Source organism: Cinclus cinclus, chromosome 2 (genome assembly GCF_963662255.1).
Source record: "Cinclus cinclus chromosome 2, bCinCin1.1, whole genome shotgun sequence".
NCBI classification, from domain to species: Eukaryota; Metazoa; Chordata; class Aves; order Passeriformes; family Cinclidae; genus Cinclus; species Cinclus cinclus.
Window position 1 is genome coordinate 32,149,340 of NC_085047.1, and position 26,595 is coordinate 32,175,934.

The 26,595-nt window shown below is 47.7% G+C and overlaps 2 protein-coding genes across 2 annotated transcripts in view; one reads left to right on the forward strand and one right to left on the reverse strand.

Annotated features, from left to right (window-relative positions):
- Positions 1–9,179, forward strand: part of A2M (alpha-2-macroglobulin) — a 29,606-nt gene extending 20,427 nt beyond the window's left edge. The window contains exons 24-36 of the mRNA XM_062487435.1: positions 296–472; positions 980–1,064; positions 2,260–2,416; positions 2,708–2,782; positions 3,063–3,228; positions 4,182–4,405; positions 4,783–5,001; positions 5,361–5,488; positions 5,822–5,912; positions 7,143–7,211; positions 7,641–7,743; positions 8,325–8,366; positions 9,154–9,179. Coding sequence (XP_062343419.1) covers positions 296–472; positions 980–1,064; positions 2,260–2,416; positions 2,708–2,782; positions 3,063–3,228; positions 4,182–4,405; positions 4,783–5,001; positions 5,361–5,488; positions 5,822–5,912; positions 7,143–7,211; positions 7,641–7,743; positions 8,325–8,366; positions 9,154–9,179 — 1,562 coding nt within the window. The remainder of the gene's footprint in view (positions 1–295; positions 473–979; positions 1,065–2,259; positions 2,417–2,707; positions 2,783–3,062; positions 3,229–4,181; positions 4,406–4,782; positions 5,002–5,360; positions 5,489–5,821; positions 5,913–7,142; positions 7,212–7,640; positions 7,744–8,324; positions 8,367–9,153) is intronic.
- Positions 9,180–12,167: 2,988 nt separating this feature from the next.
- LOC134041148 (alpha-2-macroglobulin-like) overlaps positions 12,168–26,595 on the reverse strand; it is a 35,574-nt gene continuing 21,146 nt past the window's right edge. The window contains exons 21-37 of the mRNA XM_062487459.1: positions 26,214–26,340; positions 25,541–25,662; positions 23,127–23,178; positions 22,402–22,485; positions 22,118–22,294; positions 21,140–21,224; positions 20,799–20,955; positions 20,436–20,510; positions 18,088–18,253; positions 16,911–17,134; positions 16,313–16,531; positions 15,826–15,953; positions 15,402–15,492; positions 14,752–14,826; positions 14,218–14,320; positions 13,595–13,636; positions 12,168–12,193 (exon numbers count right to left, since the gene is read on the reverse strand). Coding sequence (XP_062343443.1) covers positions 12,168–12,193; positions 13,595–13,636; positions 14,218–14,320; positions 14,752–14,826; positions 15,402–15,492; positions 15,826–15,953; positions 16,313–16,531; positions 16,911–17,134; positions 18,088–18,253; positions 20,436–20,510; positions 20,799–20,955; positions 21,140–21,224; positions 22,118–22,294; positions 22,402–22,485; positions 23,127–23,178; positions 25,541–25,662; positions 26,214–26,340 — 1,953 coding nt within the window. The remainder of the gene's footprint in view (positions 12,194–13,594; positions 13,637–14,217; positions 14,321–14,751; positions 14,827–15,401; positions 15,493–15,825; positions 15,954–16,312; positions 16,532–16,910; positions 17,135–18,087; positions 18,254–20,435; positions 20,511–20,798; positions 20,956–21,139; positions 21,225–22,117; positions 22,295–22,401; positions 22,486–23,126; positions 23,179–25,540; positions 25,663–26,213; positions 26,341–26,595) is intronic.

A 26,595-nucleotide genomic window follows, 5' to 3' on the forward strand; every position in this document is an offset into this window, starting at 1 on the left:
GCTCATTCTTGTCTTTAATCTCTTCTGTCCTGAGCACTTTCCCTTCTGTTTGTGCTATTCCTTTTCTTTTTCTGTAAGCCCTTTTTCTTAGTCTTCTCACAATGCCCTAGCCTTTCTTTCATTTCCCTTTTTTCTTTTTCTCTGCTCTTCTGTGTTTTGTTACAGGATCTTTATCAATCCAGATTATATTTTATTCTTCTCTGATATCTCCTGCATCTGTCATTCAGTAGCTCCCTCTGATTCTCAGTCAGCTCTAAGTATTGCTAACATCCCTCTGGCACCTCCTGCTCCTCAGGTGACATCATGGGCACTGCCATGCAGAACCTGCACCAGCTCCTCCAGATGCCCTTTGGCTGTGGGGAGCAGAACATGGTCCTGTTTGCACCCAACATCTACGTCCTGGATTATCTGAACAAGACAGGGCAGCTGAATGAGGAGATCAAATCCAAGGCCATTGGATACTTAGTGAGCGGTGAGCTGGGACATGGCTTTTTCTTCTGCTTTGGCTTTCTTCTAGATCCTGCCTGGGGTGGGTCTGTCTGATGCTGGCCAGATGTTGAAAGAGGTCTTCTCTCAAACACAGATGGTCTCTGCTGTATGCCTGAGGGGGCCCTTTGCTGTTTTTTACTTTATTATTTTCTGTTGCGTAAGCATTACTGTACCTGATAATTGCAAGCTCTTTTCTCACAGGGTGGCAATGCAGTGCAGAGTTGTCACTGCTGCAGTGACTCATTCATTTACAGGTCCTGCCATCCTTCTCAAGAAAGGCAGGTGTTGCTTTTCCTCATGCACGACAAGCAGTGCATGGAAGTGGGGATGTACCAGCACTTCATACTGGTTAGGATAGGACTGACCTATGCCTTTTTCATTTGCTTTTGCTGATGGAGATATTTTTCTATTTTCCCATCCCTCAGCAGACTCTGTCTTGCATCTGAATCTTTTTCTTGCATCTGAAGCTTGCCTTATCTTTCCATTGCAGGTTATCAGAGGCAGCTGAACTATAAGCACCAAGATGGCTCTTACAGTACCTTTGGACAACGTTATGGTCAACCAGGGAATACCTGGTGAGATTTCAATGCCACCTATCCCTCTCCAATATGCTCCTCTTTCTCACCCACACATTTATAATGAATACTGCCTGACAGGAAATAGGGAATGCTTTTTTAGGCCAGCAGGTTTTCCAGAGCTGGTGTGGTCCCTATGCTGCTTCCTTCTGAATAAATAGGCTACATCAGCCAGCTGTGTGGCTGAAGTGCTTCCTCCCACCAGTGGCTCTGAGGACCTTTACAGACAAAAAGGAAATAGAGATAAATTGAGGAAGAAGGGTGTGGGGATTTAACACCCTGACTGAAGAAGGCTGAGGAGTTGCAGTGGCAGATCTTCTAGACTAGCATCTCCTGAGAAGTCTGCTGGAAAAGATGGTTTCATATGGAAACATATGAGGAAACACAAGTGAAAAGGTTGAGAATCCAAGAGCAGTGCTGAATATTTTCTTTCAAGTGCTTATATGCTACTAAGCAAAGACAAACTGGAGGAGCATGTATGTTGCCACTTCAACTCATTGAAAGGTTTTGACTTGCCCCTGTATATCATGGTCATGTGCTTTCAATTTTAAGTAGGGATAACAATGGAAGAACTCATCACCCTCAGTTTGCTTTTAGTTTCTGAAATGGTAACTGGCTTTTGACAGCATGCTGGCTTCTTACCACATGCCTACTTCTTTTCCATAACTGCTTGCAAAACAAAACAAAAACTTAACAAAAACTCTTTTAACATGTTCTGATTTACTTTGAAATTCTAGGGGAGTTCTGGGAAACCCATGAAACATGGATTTACAGTTTAAGAGTTCTGCCGCCAAACCATGAGCTTGTGGGAATTTAATTATTCTTCCTTGTAATTTTGAGTATTTCTGTTATGCATATTTAGCTAATTGGCATGCAAATGCTTATATTTTTCAAAGAGTTTTTTCAAAGACAAATCAACAATCATTGTCCTTCAAACTATAGCCTGAACACAAAGAGATCACAGGGTTTTATTGAGCTAAGTGAGAGACAAAAATGAGAGACAAAAATCAAAGTGGAAAGCAGTTTTTTGACAAAATTTTTTGAGGTGAGGATATAATATACATAAGGTCTGACTTACTGGCCCACAGTTCCCCAGGCCTTCTTGCCTGTTTCCAGATGGATGAAGTGCACACGGGGCCTGTCAATGGAAATGGGCAACAGGTCTGCTCAGGCCCTTTCTTTTTCTCCCTTTCAGGCTCACAGCCTTTGTCCTCAAGTCCTTTGCCCAGGCCCGGCATCACATCTTCATAGAGGAGAAGCACATCCATGATGCTTTGCACTGGCTGTCCTACAAACAGAAGGAGAATGGCTGTTTCCAGAGTTCTGGGACACTCCTGAACAATGCTATGAAGGTAACAAGTCTGCCTGGTTGTTTCTTTGTGAGGCCATAAGTCAGATGGGGCTAGCTGAGTTTCTTCAGCACACAGGGAGATGGGATATTCCCCTGCCAATGGCAAACACTGGGGAGGGAGCCATTCACCATTCTGTGCTTACTGGTGATGCCTTCACATCAGCTGCAAGAGAAAGGAGGCAAGCTAGAGGTCTGCAATGCAGAATAGTGCACTGCACCCACTGGAGTGGGATAAAAGACTGAAGATATGAAGCAGGGTGGGGTCAGCATCTACATTTGTGTTTCCCTGCAGGGTGGAGTGGACAACGAGGTCACACTGACAGCCTACATCACTATCGCGTTGCTGGAGGTTCCGCTGCCCGTGACTGTATGTTTTTGAATCCCAACTTGAGCCAGTTGTGAGGTGTCAGTCTATGGCAACACAGTATTGACCATAATTTGCTCCAGACTGGAAAAATGATTTGGTTGCTGAGCCCTGTGATATAAGAACTGTCATTTTTGGTATACATGGGAGATATTGTACCCTACTTGCTACTAGACCTCCTTCTGGCAGTCCCCTCCTGAAAGTTCAGTAGGATGATTTGCTTTTAGTAAGGCAAAAGCCTCATTTCTCCCCACCCTTCTAATCACTGGCTTTCTTTTCCCAGCACTCAGTGGTGCGGAATGCTCTGTTCTGTCTGGAAACAGCAGCAAATCAGAAAGAAAACCATGTGTACACCAAGGCACTGCTGGCATACGCCTTTGCCCTGGCGGGGAACAGGGAGAAGAGGAAGGCACTGCTTGACTCACTTGAAAAGGAAGCTGTGAGAAAGGGTGAGTGTTCCTGGTGGGATGTGGCTTTCCCCAGCCTTACACCTTCCCTTGGTAGAAGGGCTTTTGTTAGTGGGGCAGTGGCTGCAGGCACTGGCCTCTGTGGCTGGGGAAAGGTGGAGGGAGAGGAAAGATTTATGCAAAGGGATTACTTTCTGGAGAAGTCCCTCTCAGGGCCGAGTCCTTCTTCTCTGCTCGGAGGGAGCTGACCAGGAAGCACCAGGCACCATCCCCTTGGTGCTGAGCCCTTGTGTGGCTCTTCTCCCACCTCTCTCATCCCACTCCTGTCACCACAGCAGGCACTGCTTAGCCCAGGCTTAGCAATGCTCAGGGACATTCCTGCCTTCCAGGGCAGGGGCTGAACACAGAGCACAATGCATGTCAGTCAGAGAAGAGATGGGTATGCTGAGAGAGGAAATGAGCACAGGGCATTTTGGAGGCCACAGCACAAGTTCTGAGTCGTCAGGGAAAATCCTGTAATCACTTGAAACTAATCTGCCCAGGTCAGGCAGGACAGAGAGTTTGGCCAAGCGATGGCAGTGGAACTGTGAAGGGAGTATCCCCACACCTTTTGCCTTCTCCACCTGCGGGTGACTGGTAAGCCCTGGTCACATTCTTTGGGCCATTTGGCCTCGCGGAGTTTGTCGCTGCCGGACCCCAGCTTCTCTACTCACAGAGGGAAGGAGCAGCATCCTCCTGAGGTCTCTGTTTCCCTGCAGTGCCCAAGTCCATAAATGTCCATGTGAAAGTGGCGTCTGGGCGTCAGGCTCAGCAGTCTCATACTCATTGTACACCTGCAAAATGAGTAAACATCTGGCCCTTCCCAATTCAGCCTGCATGACAGGGACATCCTGGAGGCTCCATCCTCCCAGCTGGAGCAGCAGCAGGTCGAGAAGTCCCTTGCAATATTTAATAGTAGCAATTGTTTGTTGTCTCTCTCGCTGCCTCCTGTGAAGATGGGTCTGTTCACTGGCAGCGGCCTGGGAAGGAGCCCGAGGCTGATCTCCCGTACTATCGCTCCCGAGCTCCCTCTGCAGAAGTGGAGATGACAGCCTACGTGCTCCTGGCTCACCTCACCTCGCAGCCAGCCCCTGCCCAGGAGGAGCTGTCCTTTGCATCCCTTATCGCAAAGTGGATCAGCAGCCAGCAGAATCCCAATGGAGGCTTCTCTTCCACCCAGGTGAGCTGCTTCCCTCTGGCCACCTCACACATCAAGGTCAGAAGATGGGACATGTCAGAGAGCCAGGTGGGAGCCCAGGAAGTTTTGTCAGGAAGGTGGGGACTGGAGCCCTGCAGTAGATCCATGCAGTACCTACCATGGCTGCCAAGTTCTCCAGAGGCTGTAGACAAGTATGTCAAGTAGTGCCCCTGGGAAGGGAAATATGCTGAAGCTGCTCTCTCTCTCTCTCTCTCTCTCTCTCTGTCTTTTCTTCTGAGCACTGCAGAAGGTGAAGGATGGAGGGGAGAGTGCCAGGTGAGGGAAAGGGCAGCCTGTGGGAGGACAGGCTGTGGAGAGGCTAATTGCATCTCCTGGGTGCTGGGACTCATCTCTTTCAGGACACAGTGGTGGCTCTCCAGGCCTTGTCCCTGTATGGAGCTGCCACCTATGCCAAGAGCGGGGCAGCTTCCAAAGTGGCCCTGCAATCTGGAGGGGATTTCCAGCAAGACTTCCAAGTGGATCCCAGCAACCGGCTGCTGCTCCAGCGCGTGCCCCTTCCCCAGGTGCCAGGGGAGTACAGCGTGGAGGTGTCTGGTGAAGGATGCGTCTACCTGCAGGTGAGGGTGATGGGAACAGCTGGCATCTGGGAAGGGAGTCCCTGGCCAGGCAGGACCAGGGAGAGGACAGGATCATAGAGTGATCCAGGTTGGAAAAGACCCTGAGGTCACTGAGTCCTTCCACTGAGGTGGAGGAGAGTAAAGAACGGGAGGGAGGGCAGAAGCGGAAGGCTGTGGGTAAAAGGAAGCTGATAAAAAGAGTAGAGAAATGTGAGAGAGAGAGTGGGAGAGAAGGAGGGAAGGCCCTGCAGTGTGGACGAGCTGTGAGAAGCGGGGGGCCTGGGTGGGGAGAGGGTTCCCTCTCTGCCACGATGAGCAGGCACACTCACGCTCACACAGAGCTGCTGGCTGTCCCCTAGACAAGCCTGAGGTACAACGTGCAGCCCACGCAGGAGGAGGCGCCCTTCATGCTCCATGTGTACACAATCCCAGAGGCGTGTGGGGACTCCAAGGCTCACAAGGTCTTTGACATTGGCATAAATGTCAGGTGAGTCTGCGCTTTGGTCTGAGCTTTCCTGTCAAGCCATAGGAGCTGGGGGAGGTCTGCTTGTCCCTGTGGTGAGGCAGTCTGGAAGCTCTGGGAGTGCAGCACATTCCTGGGAAGGTGAGCAGGAGGCAGCTGTCCTGTGAGGAGAGGCTCTGTAGGAAGCATTTGTCCTGCTAGCCTAAGCCTGGCCTAGTGGGAAGCTGTGTAGATGACTTGCAGAATGGAGAAGAAGGTGCTGGGCTGCCAGGTGGGGTGCCAAGTGTTTTGGAAGTGCTGCAAGTGTGCCCAGCTTTGAGCTGCTGTGCACTGAATCTTTGTTACTTGGTTCCTCAGTTACACAGGAGAGCGCAATGTCTCCAACATGGTGATTGTTGATGTGAAGATGCTCTCAGGATTTGTCCCATTGAAGTCCTCAGTGAGGAAGGTAGGAGCCTGTTTGTCATACAGGCAACACTGAATCATAGTGTCATTAAGGTTGGAAAAGATCTCCATATGCAACCTTCCACGTAATGCCACCATACCCATTTATTACCATATCACAAAGTGGTTCGTCTACCCTTTTCGTAAACTTTTTCAGGGACAATGACTTCACCACTTCCCCACGAAGCCTGTTCCCTGCTTCATCACTCTTTCAGTGAAGCACTTTCTCCTAGTATTCAACATCAATCTCCCCTGCCACAACTTGAGGACATTTACTCTTTTTCTATTACTATTCGTCTGGGAGGAGATACTGTCCCTCGCCTTGCTGCAACCTCTGTTTAGGGCATTGTTGAGACAGTAAGTTTCCCCTGAGCCTCCTTTTCTTCAAACAATAAAAAACAATCTCAGTACCCTCAGCTGCTCCTCATAAGACTTAGATTCCAGTCCCTTTTCCAGAATCATTGTCTTTCTTTGGAGTTGCTCCGAGGTCTGAAGTGAGGGGTACAAAAGTGAGTGCAGAATTCAATGATCCAGTCGCTGAATACAAAGAGAAAACATCCACTTTCTTGTATTCAAGACACCTTTCAAATGTCTGTAGTGAACAACAGAGCTCCAGCTTGATTTTGTCACTGTCGTTTGCACATTTGACTTGTACAGTGTTCTTTTTTACATGGCTTAAGGCCAGCACAAGGGGAGACGATGTGATCAGTCTAAGAAAACATAGAATAAGCAATTTATTCTTTAGACTGATAATGGACACTTCTATTTTCACTGTTTACCAAAAAGTCCCTGTAAACATTGTCTGTGCATAGTAGATTAAAAAATCGCACTGTTTGCCTTTTCCCTTTGCAGATCTGAAAACATAACATTGTGACTCTTTAGGTGTTTGAGATGCTGAGTAGGTGCATGAACCAGAAAATAAAGGCTATAATAATATGGTGCAGAACTAGCAAGCCAGAAGGCACATATTTTCATTTAATTCTTCCATTGCTGTGCTTGATCTAGGGCTAAAGCTCTTCTAGAACCAGGTTGTAGTTCCTCAGCCAGCCTGGTGAATGGGAGGGCTGGAGACCATGATACTTGTGTGGCACACCCAGGAGGCAGTTCTGTGCTGCTGACTTAGTTCCCTGAGTCCTGCAGTATTTAATCCAGAGTACATACCACGCACAGGGCTGGGCAAGGGGCACAGGGAGACCACCATCAATGCAGTAACATCTTGGTTTTCTTTCTTCAGCTGGAAGGCCACCCTGTTATTGAGCGCACAGAGCTGAATACCAATCACGTTCTATTATACCTGGAAAAGGTGAGGATGGGAGATAAATACGGGCATTGGGACTTTTGGCTAAATAGAGAAAAAAATCTGGGACTCAAAGCTGCCATGGCTCTGCTAATAATAGAACTGAATATTTTACTGTCTTTTTCTTACTACAAGCTCTAAGTTTTTAGACTTAATGCTACTTTTCTCCCAGCCCTCAGCAGGCATTCCCTACACCCTGTGCACAGATGAGGCCCTAATTTCCCCACCAGCAGAGCCTCCCCAAGGATGGGGAATGGTCTCAGGGTTTGCCCCTGCCCCTCAGCCAGTCCTACAGCCCTGTGTCCCCCCAGAGCATGTCCCCAGGGTGGCTGGGGACAGCGTGGGGGCCTGGGGTCAGTGCCCAGGCACAGGGGAGCCCCTGCAGTGCAGAGCCCCCCTGAGCCTCTGCTGCTTCCCTTCCCTTCCCTTCCCCAGCTGGGCAGGGAGACCCTCAGCTTCTCCTTCACGGTGGAGCGGGACATCCCCGTGCGGGACCTGAAGCCAGCCCAGGTGAAGGTCTATGACTACTACGAGACAGGTGAGTGCCAGGAGTGCCCGTGGGAGTCAGGGTGGGCAGTGGGATGCGTGCAGGGCCGGGGCAGCTGTGGGGACACACAGCTGTCCCCAGCCTGGCACTGCCACCCCAGCCCTGCCCTGAGCTCTGGGAGCGCAGAGGGGCAGGGGTAGGGCCGTGGATGCTGGGGTCCCGTCTTCATTTCTGGCCCTGGAGCGTGGCCGTGCCTGTGCTTCCAGGCAGAGCTGCTGCTCCTTGTGCCTCTGCTGTGCTGGCTGCTGTGCCATGGTGGCAGTGACAGAGCTGTTTGTCCCCACCTCAGCCCAGTGTGCTGGGAGGGGGTGTCTGAGCAGCCCTTGGGTACACTGGGGTGGAGATCTGCAGGAGCTGCCTGTGTAGGAGGCTCTGATTTGCTGCCACTGCCCCCAGGCAGGGCTGGGACTGGGGCTGCCCCCACCCCAACTGGGATGTCTGGGGAAAACTGGGGATGGTGGCACCAGCCTGCTCTGGGGTCCTGGGAAAAGCATCTCTCTGGCACCCATCCCTCTGCTGGCAGTGCCAGGGGTCATGAGAGCTCACTCTCTCCCTTCCATTCTGTTTTCCAGATGAGTTTGCTACACAGGAGTACAATGCTCCCTGCACCACAGGTAGGTGCACAGGAACAACTGAGATGCTCCAGCAGGGACTGTTGCAAACTGTTTTGAACTAGAGTCTTTGTAGACCTTGTGTTTCCTCGGCATGTGTGTACTGTCAGCATTTTCTTCACTGTGCCTGCTGCAGTCCCCATCTCAGTATAGAGACCAAAAGCAATACTGCCACCCAGCTTCCTCTCTAAGATCAGAAACAGCTTTCATTTTCCTTCCCTGAGTATAGCAATTTCAGTGTTACTGCCTTTGTACAGTGGCAATTGTTTTTTCCTCTGTGTTCATATCACTTTATGCAAATAAGATTCAGGTCTCTCTTGGGATGGAACATCCCACTCAGCCTTTGGTGTCTCTGCTCTTTTTAGGGCCGCATGTGCTGTGCTGCAGACACTGAAAGTCCTGAGGAATTGTCTCCCAAATACCTTGGTTAAATGATGATGTTATTCACATCTCTTTAATGAAGACCTTTCAAACTCTTCCCGGGGTTAATTTTGCTTTCCCATGGGAAATGCAGTTGCTGAGAGAGAATGTGTGCTTGGATAGCTAATGTATCTCCAGGATGAATCCTCCTCCCCTCTGTGTGGCACAGATATTTTGAATGTGTCCAGTCATTCCCATTCTGTTATCTGTCTGGGCATTGTCTTATGAAACTGGGCATTTTTAGGTGAAGCAGTTTCTCATAGTTTAACAGGGCTTGAACTCACAGAGCCACCAGAACACAGAGATGTCCAGGGCTCTGGATACCACTCACTGGAATATTTATCTCACTTTGTTCTTTTCCCACCTCCAGTCAAGACTGAACAAGGAAATTCCTGAAGAATGCATCTTGTCGGAGCCTTGCTGTATCAGCTAATGTGTCTCTGCCCCTAGAAGATCTTGTTAAGGGATGGGTATTGAAATGTTAGAGGAGGACACCTCAAAGGTAAAAAGGGAGCAACACTATAAATAAATTAATTCTTGTTCTCATCCTATGTCTCTGGCCTCGTTTTCTGTTACTGTTATGCTTGTCTTTCTTCCTATCCATGTCATGGCCTGAGATTTCAATCCAGAGCCATCCATGGCAAAGTGGTGTTTGGGAACTCTTCAGGAATACCAGAAGGCAGACAGCTTTCAGCAGTTGGGAGAATTTTCTCCATGCTTGCCAGTTCTCTAAGGAGAGAGGACATAAGGTGATCCTTGGACATAAACCTCTGATTACATATTGCCTTTGATTGCACAGGGAAATCACTGCCGTGAGGTGCAAGGACACTGTGAACCTGTCTAATCTGATCTTTTGCAGCAGCCCAGGTGGAAGTGAAGGGAAGACCTGTGGACTTTTCCATTCTAGCAGTGTCTGCTTGTTTCTAAACAGCTGAAGTGAAATCAGAGAGGAGAGAAGAGGAGAGGAGAAGAACTGGGACCTTAACAGTGTCATTCAGAATTTTTTAGGTTGGAGGAGGCTCTGAGGTGAAGTCCTACCATTAACCCAACATTGCTCAGTCCACTGCTAAACCACCTAGGGTTGAATGAGGCTGTTGTGACCCAAGTGTAGGACCCAGTGCTTGGCCTCACACCACTGGCTTTGACCCATGTCCAGATCCCTCTGCAGAGCCCTCCTGCCCTCTAGCAGATCAACACTCCTTCTTCAAACTGACTGAGGGTGCACGTGCTCCCCTCAGGTCATGGATAATTAAGTAGGACTGGCCCCAGCACTGAGCCCAGGGGGACCCCACCAGTGACCAGCTGGATGTAACTCCATTCACCACCTCTCCCTGGGCCTGGCTATCCAGACAGGCTTTTTTTCCAGCAAAGAGTGCACCTGTACAGGCAAGGGGAAGTCAATTTCTCCAGGAAAATGCTGTGGGAAATTGTGTCAAAGGCTTTATTGAAGTCTGGGTAAACTAAATCCATGGCCTTCCCCTTATCCATTGAGTGGGTCACCTTGTCATAGACAGAGATCAGGTTGGTAAAGCAGGACCTGCCTTTCCTAAACTTGTGCTAGCTGGGACTGATCGTCTGGTTCTCCTGTATGTGACACATGATGGCACTCAAGAAAATCTTAGGCAAAATTTCAACGAAGAACCACACTATGATTGAAAGCCCCTTGCATTTTTCATAAGAACTTTATCCTCAGTGGAGACCCATGGATCTCCTCTGGGTTTTCTGAGTAACTTTTAATACTTTGTTGGTTTTTTTTGCTCCTTCTCAACTAGGCTTGCAATGCTTCAGCAGATTTCATTGGGGAGGACCTGGATTCACATCTCATAATTTAGGTTAAACATTTTTCATGTAAATTTTCCAAATGGTTGTATTTTCTCTGGTCTAGATGTCTCACAGGGATGCAGAGGCAGTCAGCCTCAGTTCAAGAGATCATATGGCATCATGTGTGCTTTACTTACATGTTTCTACGTGCAGAGGTGCCTTTCACCCTGCCAATGTAAGCTTAAGCAAACACACCTATAAGAGTGCCTTCTGTAGCTTATTTCACAAATACAGACCTCCTTTCTCTGGAAAAGCTATTGCATCATGGTTGAAAAATAGATGGCTATATTATTTCTAATTCAAAACAAAATGCAATTTAGCTGCATTAGAAATTTTGCTCAGTTGCCACTGAAGCTGGTTCATTCCACAGACTCTTCTGAATATGAGTGAGGTGTCAGAAGGTCTTGAGTGTGTAAACACCAAACATCACAGAATACAAAGTGACACAATATTAAGATCTAGCAAAACAGATGAAGAATTTTATTTGTTCTCAATGACACTGATTGTACAGGCATGCTAAACCAGAAATTGGATGGAACTGTGCATACTTTGGATGCACAACATGCCATGATACCTAACACGAAGCATTTAATGAGAATAAACAGTCACATAAGTGTTTTATTTTTGCATTCAGAAGTTAAAACCACAAATTCATGAGACAAAACAAAGAAAGGGGGAACATTCCTGGAGGTGTCTAAGTGGCCTAGAGACAGTTTCATCAAAGTAATATATGATTTAAATGAATGTACCATTTAAACTAGACTTAGGCAGGTAGGTTAGTGGCAAGTGCCATTAGCTTCTCCTTGGGAATCTCCCAAAAGTAGCAGACATGAGATAATGGAAACTTCAACAAGAAGGCTCAAGCTTCAGCTGGAGAGCAGGCCATTTTAAGTTCACAGCCGAAGGCATAATGCATGCACACATCCCTCCTGCCCCCTTGGCACTGTCTAATCATTGAAGAGGGCAGGCTCTGTCTTCTCCTACTCTTCTACAAACAAGAGACAATCCCAGGAGGGGTGTTTGCAGGGAAGATCATAGAAGCTGGTTTTTATGTAACATTAATTGATCTTCCTAATGGCTGCCTAATGGTGGGAGACATGGATGGGCCTCTGCAGAGACCAATTAAATTGAGGTTATGGTTTGTAAGCCAGGGGAGAGAAGTTGTTCCCAAGAGCTACCCATCCTTCTCCATTGGTTAGACTGCATCTCAGATGGTAAGTTCAGAGAACATAATGAAGAGACAGATACATTAGAAAGACTGACCCCCACTTACATAATTCTGTCCTCTTTTTCTTTCCTCACTTGTTAGCCTTATTTCCCTGCCCAGAGGCATTGCTAGATGGGTTACTCTTTAACCGAAGAAGCCAGGGAGTTTAAATCTGTGACTGAAAGATGAGCAGGAAATATCAGAATTGTGAACAAACTGTTCAAAAATCATTGATGAGTACGGTTAATTTATTTGCAAAGTTCACTTTCCATTCCATGCAGGCATTATTAATATATCACGTTGTGGTGGTGGTGGTGGTAGTGAGGCAGCTGGGTTCCAGCATCTGGGAGTGTTCTTCAGTCATTTCTCTGGTCTACCTCCTCTGCAAGGATGAAAGAAGATGGGAGGGAACAGGAGTCAGAGAGATATGTCCATCTGCTTTCTAAGGCTGAGAGGCAGAGGGAGCAAGATGTGGATGTGGAAGCCAGGTGTGTGAAGCACAGTGCAGGAGAGAGAGTTGCTGTTTTACCAGGGTGGAGGGTCATCCACAGCACTCACTACTTGTGTACCTTCAAGGCAGTGAGAGGCTGAGTGAGGGGTGAAATTCTCCCTGACCCACTGGGAGAGAGAAGCAGAGTGGGATTTGTCACAGCTGAGATGTACACAGGAGCACAGTGCAAACAGGCAAGATGTATCAGAGAGAAGTGTTTGTTTATTTCTCTGCAAGGAGTGGAAGAGATGTACTGCACTCTATTGCTCTGCTATACTGGGCAGGGAAGGAAGCTTGGCAACTGAGATCTGCCTTTTAGTCAGTGCAGGCCACCTTTGTACATTTAGATTAGTGGATGAGCCTCTTAGCAATTTTCCATCACCCTTTCCAAGGAAGATAAAATCTCTGCCTTGTAACAGAACTGGTGAAGAGTAGCCTAAAATCTAAAGTCTCCCCATGAGTCTCACACTGGACAACCAGACCACACCAAAACGCCTTTGGGAAATGTCTTACTACCCACTTCTGCACATTTTTCCATGAAGGGAGACTGTAGGTGCAGAATCAGCAGAAAACAGCTGTACCTGTGGACACAGACCAAATTAACAAGCAGTATAGAATAGAAGTGTGAGAGTTCAGACTCTTTTCTACTTTCTCAGATAAAAACACTAAAGGAGATAAACCCACCAGCATAAGGCAAAGCTTTTGCCTTCTCCAAGTCCAAATCAGTTTTTCTCTGTTCCCAGGTGTCACAGTCAGGTCCTGTGAAAAACCATTTCCCCGGAACTCTGCTTCCCAAAAGCCTTCATATTCGATATACCTGAAACTAGGCAACTGATGGAAAGCAAGACCTGCCAGTCTTCACACTGGGAGACTCCACATAGGAGTAGGGAAATAACCTTGGTCAGAGCTTTTTACAGAAGCATCTGAATTACCTGAGCTCCTAAGCCAAACACACATGGCTTTGCATTGCAGAGGATCCCCCAAAGATGACAGTATACTGTCCTGCCAGCTCACATTCCAAATCGAGATTGAGGGCTGACTGCCCAGGGTGATGAGGCACAGCTGCCTCCTGAGAGGCCCTGGAGCAACAGGAACCTGAGCAGGGAGCACAGGTTCTTCCAGACAGTAGCAGCCAAAGCCAAACTTGCCATCTCTGTAACTCCCATGAAAGATCTGTGCCTGTAAGTTGGGCCAGTGTCATCCAAATTCAAACAGGAAGAGACAAGTGCTTGCTGGAAGACCAAAAATACAATGAGGAAGGTGTAGAGAGCAGTGAAGGATGCAGTACCTTACCTGTGGTGCAGGGAGCATTGTACTCCTGTGTAGCAAACTCATCTGGAAAACAGAATGGAAGGGAGAGAGTGAGCTCTCATGACCCCTGGCACTGCCAGCAGAGGGATGGGTGCCAGAGAGATGCTTTTCCCAGGACCCCAGAGCAGGCTGGTGCCACCATCCCCAGTTTTCCCCAGACATCCCAGTTGGGGTGGGGGCAGCCCCAGTCCCAGCCCTGCCTGGGGGCAGTGGCAGCAAATCAGAGCCTCCTACACAGGCAGCTCCTGCAGATCTCCACCCCAGTGTACCCAAGGGCTGCTCAGACACCCCCTCCCAGCACACTGGGCTGAGGTGGGGACAAAAAGCTCTGTCACTGCCACCATGGCACAGCAGCCAGCACAGCAGAGGCACAAGGAGCAGCAGCTCTGCCTGGAAGCACAGGCACGGCCACGCTCCAGGGCCAGAAATGAAGACGGGACCCCAGCATCCACGGCCCTACCCCTGCCCCTCTGCGCTCCCAGAGCTCAGGGCAGGGCTGGGGTGGCAGTGCCAGGCTGGGGACAGCTGTGTGTCCCCACAGCTGCCCCGGCCCTGCACGCATCCCACTGCCCACCCTGACTCCCACAGGCACTCCTGGCACTCACCTGTCTCGTAGTAGTCATAGACCTTCACCTGGGCTGGCTTCAGGTCCCGCACGGGGATGTCCCGCTCCACCGTGAAGGAGAAGCTGAGGGTCTCCCTGCCCAGCTGGGGAAGGGAAGGGAAGGGAAGCAGCAGAGGCTCAGGGGGGCTCTGCACTGCAGGGGCTCCCCTGTGCCTGGGCACTGACCCCAGGCCCCCACGCTGTCCCCAGCCACCCTGGGGACATGCTCTGGGGGGACACAGGGCTGTAGGACTGGCTGAGGGGCAGGGGCAAACCCTGAGACCATTCCCCATCCTTGGGGAGGCTCTGCTGGTGGGGAAATTAGGGCCTCATCTGTGCACAGGGTGTAGGGAATGCCTGCTGAGGGCTGGGACAGAATGGTCTCCTATGAGACAGACAAGGTGAGTGACTTGTTTATGTTCTGTTTTTACAAGCCTGGAGATGTTAGCAATGCTCTCCATCTTCATTTTGTGCTATTGCCACTGTGCTGCAGAGCTCCACGTGTGCCCCACAGCACCCCTGGGTTATTCCGCACCTGCTCGATGTACAGCAAAACATGGTTTGTGTTCATTTCTGTTCGCTGGATCTGGTAGAAACGCGTGTTTGAGAGCTGGAAAAAAGAGATGTGGAGGAGGTTGATGATCTGAAGCAAAGTCAGTGAGTCCTCCTCGGTTTCTCCCCACCACTAAAATCTCACCATGTAGGTGCTGAGTAGTAAAGCACAGGAAGTGTACCTCCCAGGGGACTTGTCAAACAAACTTGTATGAAGCCCTGCATACTAAGACTTTCCCCAGCTCCCACCATCTCAGGCTCTTTCATCTTCTTGATGCAAAAATGGAATGAGAGACCATCATTGTCAGGGCTGTCATATATCTCCCAAGGCCCCTGAGCCCCTAATATATGACCTGATGATCTCCTTCCAGCTTTTGATCTGGGGCTAATCAGCACATATAACTGCAAGCTACCACAAGAGCTTGAGGACTGGGAAGGGAATGCTGCTGCTGGCATCCCTCATTCACCCCTACTGCAGAGCTGAGGGGTGGGAGATCTGGAGGTAAAACATGGACAGGTCTTAAGAAAGGAGAAGATACCAGGAAGATAATTAAATGCTAATTTAAAGAAAGAAATTGATGCCCCAGATTGAAAACAAATATACTCAAATAAATGCTTTACACAGCACACTACCTTCCCCACTGAGGACTTCAATGGGACAAATCCTGAGAGCATCTTCACATCAACAATCACCATGTTGGAGACATTGCGCTCTCCTGTGTAACTGAGGAACCAAGTAACAAAGATTCAGTGCACAGCAGCTCAGAGCTGGGCACACTTGCAGCACTTCCAAAACACTTGGCACCCCACCTGGCAGCCCAGCACCTTCTTCTCCGTTCTGCAAGTCATCTACACAGCTTCCCACTAGGCCAGGCTTAGGCTAGCAGGACAAATGCTTCCTACAGAGCCTCTCCTCACAGGACAGCTGCCTCCTGCTCACCTTCCCAGGAATGTGCTGCACTCCCAGAGCTTCCAGACTGCCTCACCACAGGGACAAGCAGACCTCCCCCAGCTCCTATGGCTTGACAGGAAAGCTCAGACCAAAGCGCAGACTCACCTGACATTTATGCCAATGTCAAAGACCTTGTGAGCCTTGGAGTCCCCACACGCCTCTGGGATTGTGTACACATGGAGCATGAAGGGCGCCTCCTCCTGCGTGGGCTGCACGTTGTACCTCAGGCTTGTCTAGGGGACAGCCAGCAGCTCTGTGTGAGCGTGAGTGTGCCTGCTCATCGTGGCAGAGAGGGAACCCTCTCCCCACCCAGGCCCCCCGCTTCTCACAGCTCGTCCACACTGCAGGGCCTTCCCTCCTTCTCTCCCACTCTCTCTCTCACATTTCTCTACTCTTTTTATCAGCTTCCTTTTACCCACAGCCTTCCGCTTCTGCCCTCCCTCCCGTTCTTTACTCTCCTCCACCTCAGTGGAAGGACTCAGTGACCTCAGGGTCTTTTCCAACCTGGATCACTCTATGATCCTGTCCTCTCCCTGGTCCTGCCTGGCCAGGGACTCCCTTCCCAGATGCCAGCTGTTCCCATCACCCTCACCTGCAGGTAGACGCATCCTTCACCAGACACCTCCACGCTGTACTCCCCTGGCACCTGGGGAAGGGGCACGCGCTGGAGCAGCAGCCGGTTGCTGGGATCCACTTGGAAGTCTTGCTGGAAATCCCCTCCAGATTGCAGGGCCACTTTGGAAGCTGCCCCGCTCTTGGCATAGGTGGCAGCTCCATACAGGGACAAGGCCTGGAGAGCCACCACTGTGTCCTGAAAGAGATGAGTCCCAGCACCCAGGAGATGCAATTAGCCTCTCCACAGCCTGTCCTCCCACAGGCTGCCCTTTCCCTCACCTGGCACTCTCCCCTCCATCCTTCACCTTCTGCAGTGCTCAGAAGAAAAGACAGAGAGAGAGAGAGAGAGAGAGAGAGAGAGCAGCTTCAGCATATTTCCCTTCCCAGGGGCACTACTTGACATACTTGTCTACAGCCTCTGGAGAACTTGGCAGCCATGGTAGGTACTGCATGGATCTACTGCAGGGCTCCAGTCCCCATCTTCCTGACAAAACTTCCTGGGCTCCCACCTGGCTCTCTGACATGTCCCATCTTCTGACCTTGATGTGTGAGGTGGCCAGAGGGAAGCAGCTCACCTGGGTGGAAGAGAAGCCTCCATTGGGATTCTGCTGGCTGCTGATCCACTTTGCGATAAGGGATGCAAAGGACAGCTCCTCCTGGGCAGGGGCTGGCTGCGAGGTGAGGTGAGCCAGGAGCACGTAGGCTGTCATCTCCACTTCTGCAGAGGGAGCTCGGGAGCGATAGTACGGGAGATCAGCCTCGGGCTCCTTCCCAGGCCGCTGCCAGTGAACAGACCCATCTTCACAGGAGGCAGCGAGAGAGACAACAAACAATTGCTACTATTAAATATTGCAAGGGACTTCTCGACCTGCTGCTGCTCCAGCTGGGAGGATGGAGCCTCCAGGATGTCCCTGTCATGCAGGCTGAATTGGGAAGGGCCAGATGTTTACTCATTTTGCAGGTGTACAATGAGTATGAGACTGCTGAGCCTGACGCCCAGACGCCACTTTCACATGGACATTTATGGACTTGGGCACTGCAGGGAAACAGAGACCTCAGGAGGATGCTGCTCCTTCCCTCTGTGAGTAGAGAAGCTGGGGTCCGGCAGCGACAAACTCCGTGAGGCCAAATGGCCCAAAGAATGTGACCAGGGCTTACCAGTCACCCGCAGGTGGAGAAGGCAAAAGGTGTGGGGATACTCCCTTCACAGTTCCACTGCCATCGCTTGGCCAAACTCTCTGTCCTGCCTGACCTGGGCAGATTAGTTTCAAGTGATTACAGGATTTTCCCTGACGACTCAGAACTTGTGCTGTGGCCTCCAAAATGCCCTGTGCTCATTTCCTCTCTCAGCATACCCATCTCTTCTCTGACTGACATGCATTGTGCTCTGTGTTCAGCCCCTGCCCTGGAAGGCAGGAATGTCCCTGAGCATTGCTAAGCCTGGGCTAAGCAGTGCCTGCTGTGGTGACAGGAGTGGGATGAGAGAGGTGGGAGAAGAGCCACACAAGGGCTCAGCACCAAGGGGATGGTGCCTGGTGCTTCCTGGTCAGCTCCCTCCGAGCAGAGAAGAAGGACTCGGCCCTGAGAGGGACTTCTCCAGAAAGTAATCCCTTTGCATAAATCTTTCCTCTCCCTCCACCTTTCCCCAGCCACAGAGGCCAGTGCCTGCAGCCACTGCCCCACTAACAAAAGCCCTTCTACCAAGGGAAGGTGTAAGGCTGGGGAAAGCCACATCCCACCAGGAACACTCACCCTTTCTCACAGCTTCCTTTTCAAGTGAGTCAAGCAGTGCCTTCCTCTTCTCCCTGTTCCCTGCCAGGGCAAAGGCATATGCCAGCAGTGCCTTGGTGTACACATGGTTTTCTTTCTGATTTGCTGCTGTTTCCAGACAGAACAGAGCATTCCGCACCACTGAGTGCTGGAAGGAGAGAGAGACAGAATTAGAGGTGGTCATAATGAGCTCCATCTTAGAACAACAGGGATCGGGATGGTATCTGTGCAGCCTTAGCATCCCACTCTCTGGCCTCACAAAGATTTTACCATGCTGTATCCCTTCCCTCCAGACCTAATAATTCCTAGAACAAATGGGAAGCCAAACTCTATTCCTTATCTTGCATCTACTTTTCTTTAGCATGTCTTGTTGTAATGCTTTTTCTCATTTTGATTTAAAGACTGAAGTAGCACTGCAATCCTTCTTCCTTGAGAAGAATTAGTGGTCTGACTGTGTTCTGGGATAAGAGGAGTTCTCTGAAATACTTTATTGCTTTAGCTGTACTGAATACTTGCTTTCTTCCAACAGCTATGACTCTAAGACTGTTCTGTGGTTTTGCCCTCTGCTCTATCCTCTCCTTTTTGTTAATTTCCCCTTTTCCAGGGCCTTTGGAAAAAAATTCACTTGCTGGAAGTATTGTAGTTTCTAGTTTGCACATTGTGCACAAGAAAAAATGAGCGTGTTTTTTGTATTGTCTAGAATGTTTCTGTGATGTTCACATTAGTAATGCATGTACTGGTTTAAGAGCGCAACCACTACAGCAAATAAAATGTAGCTACTTTACATGATCTTATGACAAACAGACACTGTTATACCACAACCTTTAAGCAAGAGACGACTACTCCTCATTTGTGATGGAAAAGCTGCTATAAAATTGAAAAAGTAGCTATGCAGTAAGAGCATGCCATGACCTGAAAGCTAACAGCACATTTACAGCTTAACAAAATGTCTAGAAAGAAAAGACATATTTTTCTGTTGCTTCGTGCTTTGACTTTGATTGTGTGTGTACTGGAAGAAGAAATCTTTTGTGAACTCTTTTGGAGAAGCTGGTTTTAAGAAAGCAAAGAATAAAACCAAAATTGGTTGTGTCTCTGGCTACTACGGTTGGTAAGGGAAATACTGGGGAGGAGTGCAGTCTAGTGACAGGATGTGACAGTAGACACATGTACTAAGGACAGTGCTATTGAGGTATTTATGAGGGTTTAATATGGCTTATTTTACTTAGAGAAAAATTCTGTATGAGCCTTAATTACTTAAGGAGTGCACTAATCTTAGTTCATGCACCTTAATTTGAAATGCCCCCATACCCCACTCAGATTGTGACAAACCCCTTCCTTCACATTCCGTGGCAATTTTGGACTCAGGAAGCTGGAAAACATCCTCGTTATCCAATATGGTTCTGCCTGAGAGCTTGGCTTCTAAACACCCGACATAACAATGAAAGAAAGCTCTTCTGGTGAAGATAGTACCATCCATGCCACCTTACAGACAAAAAAATTCCTTCTGCTCATTCTTGCTACACAGGAAAATACTTTGAACACAGAACATTCCCTCCTACATTTGGAGCAGAGGGATTGCAACAGCCTGGCAACCACACTGGCCCAGCAGTGCTCCTGCTGTGATTGCTACCCCAGTTTTACCTGCACCACCACCTTGTCTCAAAGTGAGGGGACCAGAATGACCAAACCCACACTGCTCTTAAGTGGGCCTCAGGGTTTTCACAGAGTGCCATGATGGTATTCCCTATAGGTGTATATATATGTATATGTGTATGTGTATGTGTATGTATATGTATATGTATATGTATATGTATATGTATATGTATATGTATACCTTATTCTTCAAGCACTGAGGATGGGGATTTCCCATAAAACCACCTAGAGTAAGTAGAGAAAATGACAATGAATGCCTGAGTGTGCCATCCTTTTACAGACCTGTGGTGTTTTATCTGCCCAACAGGTCCAGGAGTCGTTCAACAAGATTGTACTATTCTAAGAAACAAAAGGAGATTTCTGTAGGTGCAAAAAACCTATTTGGCTCACTTCAGAGAATTAAATATTATTTAACTCACTGTCAATCCACGCTGTATGGAGCAAATCCATTATCATCCACAAATAACTCAGAAAAATGTTAAGTGAAATGTGTTCATAGGATGGGACAGGGGAGCAGAATGGAGGAAGATGTTCCTTCAGTCTAGGCTTAAATGGAAAGACTATTCAGACAGGATTTCTTCTTTACAAAGGTAAAGGGACCTGATAATCTGGGTGTGGGGACACTAGTAGGGCAGGTTAGTACCATCTGTGGCTCAGGTTGGGGTGCAGACACGTACGGTTACAGGCAGAGGAATCTCCAGCAGTGCAATGGTGATGTAGGCTGCCAGTGTGACCTCGTCATTCACTCCACCCTGCAGGGAAACACAAAAGTACTTGTTGATCCCACACAGTGCCACTGGCTTCTCCCTGTGCTACACACCTACATCCTGCAGGGACAACTTCTCCCTGGTCTCCTTTTCACACTGAGTCCTTCAGAAGATGCTGCTGACTTCTTCCTGCTTCTGTGATAGCCCACATATATAACTCCTCACTCCTTCCCACACCCTGAGTGCTGAAATAACTCTCTTGATGCCAGAGTGACTTATGGTCAAGTTCCAGCCTGACAAAACCCATGTGGAGCCAACCAGGAGATGTGTTACCTTCATAGCATTGTTCAGGAGCGTCCCAGAACTACGGAAACAGCCGTTCTCCTTCTGCTTTTGAGTAAGCCAGTTCAAAGCATCCTGGATGTGCTTCTCCTCTATGAAGATGTGAGGTCGAGCCTGGGCAAAGGACTTGAGGATAAAGGCTGTGAGCCTGAAAGTGATAGAGGGGACCAAGACGTGCTGAGCAGGCCCTGTCTCCATCAGAGGCCATAGGGCCCATTTAACTTCATCTCCACCTCCATTCCAAACTCCACAATGGCCAAGTCCAAGAGAACACTGAGGAATGAGAGGGCATAAAAAGCAGAAACAAAAAGCCAGAGGTACTGCAGTCTTACCAGGTATTTCCAACTTGCCCATAACGTGGCCCAAAGGTACTATAAGAGCCATCCCGGTGTTTGTACTTCAACTGCCTTTGATACCCTGAAATGAAGAGTGAAAATGTATTTCAGTTGCCACAGAGCTTTTCAAGGACCCGTGCAAAGAAATGCAGCAGACATGGGACACACTGTCTCCCTTGGTTATGGCACAAATGTGACCTATGCTGCTCAGTATTACAAAGGAAGTTCTGGGAAACCCCCAGCTCTGAATATTTATACTCTTGTGCTCTTCCTCTCTCCAAAAGCACCTGGAAACTGGCTATCTGTGGTCGTTGCTGCTCTCTGCCCAAGACTTCATGAGGAAAGGTAAATGCATCCCAGACTTGAGAGAAATGGGAGAATGGTTCCCACAGGAGAATTGATTAAAAATGCGAGTCCTAAACAGGATAGGAATGCAGAAAACAGGATAGGAATGCAGAAAACAGGATAATTTTCTTTGCAGGAAATGAAATTTTCCTGCAAAAATAACTGAGTCACAACAGCCCCTTGCTAGCTGGCAGATGCCCACCTGATGGCACTGATGTTGTGTCTGTCATTGTGCCCTAGCTAATGTGGTAAAATTCTGCCCTGGTCAAAGATGAGCAATACTTTCTACACCTCAGTCCTAAGGAGAATTATAGATCCACATAAGCAGCTGCCACGATTAGTGGTTATAGCCTGATTTATGTATTTCATATAACCCTTTCCTTATGGAGGAAAATCCTGAGTTATTGCCAGCCCTGGACTTTTTCTGTGCTCCTGTTTGGATGCTGTCTCTCACCCTGTACCTCCAAATGAGTGTAGGATTCCTTCTTACAGATACTGTCTTGTATATCCCTAACCTGCCAGTACCCTGTTCCTTTCTGAAGACAGTCTCCAGCAGATCATCTAGGCCAGCAGCCAACAGTGTCCTTATCCAGTAGCCAAGGGAAGGGATGAACAAAGGCAAAAGCTCACCGCTCACTAAGTATCCAATGGCCTTGGATTTGACCTCTTCACTCAGCTGTCCTGTCTTGTTCAGATAATCCAGGACATAGATGTTGGGTGCAAACAGGACCATATTCTGTTCCCCACAGCCAAAGGGCATCTGGAGGAGCTGGTGCAGGTTCTGCATGGCAGTGCCCATGATGTCACCTGGGCAACAGGACAACTCACAGTGTAAATTGGCCATTAGACTGAGCACAACCTGAAGGAGCAGTGTTTCAAAACAGCATGTGACACTTTGAGGAGGTTTCACTTACCTAGCACTGAGAAATATGCTCTGGCTGAGCCATCCACCACAGTCTCTGGGAGAACCAAGGAGACTGTTTCCGACACCGACTCTTCTGGAATAAAAAGCAGATCATTTTGGTTGCATTTCCAGATGTAGCAACAATAAATGGGTAGCAGCTATCCATGGGTGAGACACTATCCCCTGAAGAGGGCTTTTCTGACTTCAACAAATCCATTCATCTGTAATTCTGCTGATGAAAGTTTCCCATCCTGCAAATTTTGTATTGGGCTGCAATACCCTCACACACAGATTGTCATGGACTTCTACATGGCACCATCAACCAGCCTTGACTGACAAATACACTTTTTCTAGCCTATTTTGCCAGCCTTTTCTGCTTTTGTGGGAAGACTTGGCTTACTGCAGAGTCTGGTTTGTGATTTTGCATCTGTCAAATGAAAGGCATTCGAGGTCACCATATAAAATCCCAAATACTCTCTCCTTGCATTGACCTGGCCAGCCTCATTTCCTAAAAGACATGCTTCTCCCTCTCTAATTGTAGACACTATCACATCCTCAGCTCTTCTACAGGAAGAATTGTTTTCACTAACAGTTGGACATACATCTAGATTGTTCAATTTTATCAGATCTCTGTACCTTTCTTCTCAGAGTGGAGCACTCACAAACCCTTTATTTCACCTTGGTCTTTAGTTTCGACTTCAACAAAGAAAGTTTTGGAAAACAAATGGCTCTTACCAGATGCACAGAGCACAGAGTTGTACGTGGTTTCCACTTCAGTCCCTTCCGGCTTGAGGAAAAGGAAAAAAAAAAGAGAAAGAGCAGGGACAAAGAAAAGGAAGAAATATCAAAAGGAAAAGGCATTCTTTGAAAATTGCCTAGAAATTTTTCTCCTCCATGTGCTAAACTGAGGATAATTGAGGACTGTAACACACTGGCTAATTGCAAGTATGACATGTAATATATTTTCTTGTCTTTCTTATTACAGAGAGAAGCCCTTCAGCTTCACAGGTTGTGGTGGAGACAACATGCAAGGTGATGTTATCAACAGAGACATGAGACCCAGTCATCCAAGCTGCCACTCACTGTGGCCCAGTCTAGCAGAGCTCTCCAGGCTGTGGTGATGGCTGAGTGCCTGGCACACTGCGAGGATGCAAGAACTTTGACTGGTGGCAGCTAGAGCACTCCAAAGCACCTACAACTGGCATAAGACAACAACCAAAGTTTAAATGTGTGTTGTAGTCAACTGTTTTCTAAGTTCTAGTCTAGTCTTTGCAGCCAGAAAAGAATCCCTCTTTTCTGTTGAGATGGGTGAAAATATTTTGCAGAAAACTCAGGAATCAAATGTTAACTAGAAAACTTTTTAAAATCAGAATCTATTTTAGTGAGATCCCTGCACCAAATTTGTAACCTCTAAATAGGAGAGTTCCCATTGTTTCACTTCTGGTTTCCAGCTTTTGCCAGCTGATATTTTTTTCCCAGCATGTAAACAATGGTGTTATTGTCTTCACTTTCTCACAATCAGAATACATTTTATCTCATTCTTCAGTACAAAAAGACAGAAAAGTACTCAAAGAGCAGGAAAAAAAGAGAAAAAATAAAAAGGTTTTTTTTGGATAAACTGTGACGGAGCTAAAGGCTTCTGTTTGAAAAGGCACCTTCTTGCTTGTTTCAGTATGTCATTCTTATATGCAACTAAATGAGAAACGCATTGATTTGTTTGATTTTCAACAGGAAATTAAAACATACAAACTAATTGTTTAAAAGATTTTCCTTTCCAAATGAAAAATCCTTGGGTGAAAAAAATTCATTTTCCCAAAGAGCTCTCAGTGAGGCTTGGTTTCTCAAGGGGCAGGAAGATGCCCTGGGGCCTCTGGCACATTCACTCCTCTCTCTGTCTGGGATGCACTGCCTGCTGCAGGGAATATTGTCATCCATGTGCTCAAGGCAATGCAGCTTCACCCCAAGGATGTTACACTGTATCCATCCCTGCTAATTAATTGTTGAGCCTTGGAGGCTAATCTCCAATTCTATCCTGTCAGGGCTTGCTGTAGATTAATTACCACAGTAAGAGGATAGGATGAGCCATCTCTCAGACACCCTGACAGAAGTAACTCTAATACTTGTTCAGTAATTTACGTTCCCCTGCCATCTGCGAGGAAAGACTTTACAGTGTTCTATCTTCCTGCATCTTCAAAGAACAAAACAGTCTTTTTCCTGAAGGGGTATATGAAATTAGGAAAATTTCCTGAAATGTTAAACAGTTGTTCATGTATTATACATTCAAATCCATTTGTAAATAATTAAAAAAAAAAAAAAAAAACAAAAAAAACCCACTAGCAGATAGGACTGTTGTTCCATCATTACATTCTGGTTAGCAAAACATTTCCTGAAGCTACATGAATCCTACCTCTGCCTTACTGAAAACTGGAATGTCTGCAATGTAAGGAGGACTTACTATTATATAGATTTCCCTATACAACAAGCTGGTACTCTTTGCTTGCTAATAGCATCACTGGGAGTCTTATACTGCAGATTAATTTTATGACTGGCAATTTATCATGTGAAAAGCTATGTTTTTATCATTGCAAAACACTGCTTAAGAAAAGAAGTGTACAAAAGAATGTAAAAATGAATGGTTAGTTACACTGTTTTGAACATTCTTAGAAATGTAATAAAAACAATTCAAAACAGTGATGCTAGTTTTGTTTAGAAATATTTGAAGATGGTAGTGACTGCTCCATATTCCAGAGTATAGGCCAAGGGCTGGAGGAGAAGCATAAGCTTTCTGTCTAGTGTTTTATTCACAGCCTATCCCTGTGATTTATTACAGGCAAACCCAAGGATTTCTCGTTTATCTCTGATATGATGTGTCTCCGAAAAGCCTGGCATTATTGCCTGCCTTATTATTCCTGTACCTCTATGCAATGCAAGACTCTGCTTTGACTGTGAGATGGCAACATTATGAGTTATGGGCTCTATCGGCCTGTGTTAGATTTATCAGTGCTTCTTTTGTAAAAGCTTGCAGAATAAGAGTCCCACAAGCCATTATTGCTGCTCTCATGGCTAAACCAGAAAACCTTTATCACACAGCAGCTCTTGCTGTTACTACTGCTGCTTTCCTGTGCCACCAAAATGAGCAGCCCACGTACCTCCACCAGCAGCTCTCTGATGACCGTGTCCTTCCGCCCTTTCTCAGGGCTCTCCACAATGTAGTTCCCACAGGGCTGCTGGTTCCCTAGGGCCTCAGTGGTCACTGAGAACTCCACCTGCCCTGGAGGAAACAGGGGTCAGTCAGCCCTGCCAGGCAGAGCCAGGGAAATGCAGGTTTGTGTTTGTGCTGGGAGCTCTGTGGTGTATTACAGAGAAGCTTTTCCAAGAGGAGAACTAAATCTGAGAGAGGGTTTTATCTTGATCCAGATTCATCTTTCCAGATCACCTCCTTTGTGATGGCCCCCCCAAATAGGTGTTAGTCCATCAGCATGAAGAGTAGTGATGGGGAAGGTCTCATAAATCAAATGGTCTGTTTCTGGGAGGCTTCAGAGAAAGCAAGCTTTGATTAAAAAAATTCAGACCCAAGCACATTAAGACACGACATTCTTAGCACCACAACTGGAATGTCTGAGTTTTTTGCATGCATTAAGGGAATTTGTGATTTCTATTAAAACACTACACCCAGTGTAGTGTCTCAACCTCAGGGCTGGACTTCTGATGCAGAGAAGATCCTTCCAAACAGGTTTGGAGTCACCTAGCTCCTCACACCAAAGATCTGATGCCATACACTGATGCCTGATCCCAGTATCTTCTTGCCATCTGGTCTCTTACCTAGAGATCTTGGTGTTACTGCCCAAGCAGCAGTTTTTCTTTCATTCACGCAGATGCAGTAGGATTCTTCCTGTTTCCCCAGTGGTACAGCCAGGAAATCAGCAGACTCAGCCAGAGACACACTGACCTGCCAGTTGTACAGAGAGGGGTCATGAGGTCTGGTCCAGCAGGGAAGCTGGAGTTATTGCAGACAATGCAGTACATGGAAATAGGTAGAGGAGCTGGTTACACCAGGACATTATGGGTACTGCAGAGAAAGAACTGCCTGATCAAGGAGGAAATTACTGAAATTTGTACAATTGTAGGAGATCAGGGAGGTAAGTGTAGAGAACAGGATCTCTGGAAAGGAAATCGATTCTGGGAAAATGAATAGCACAGACCA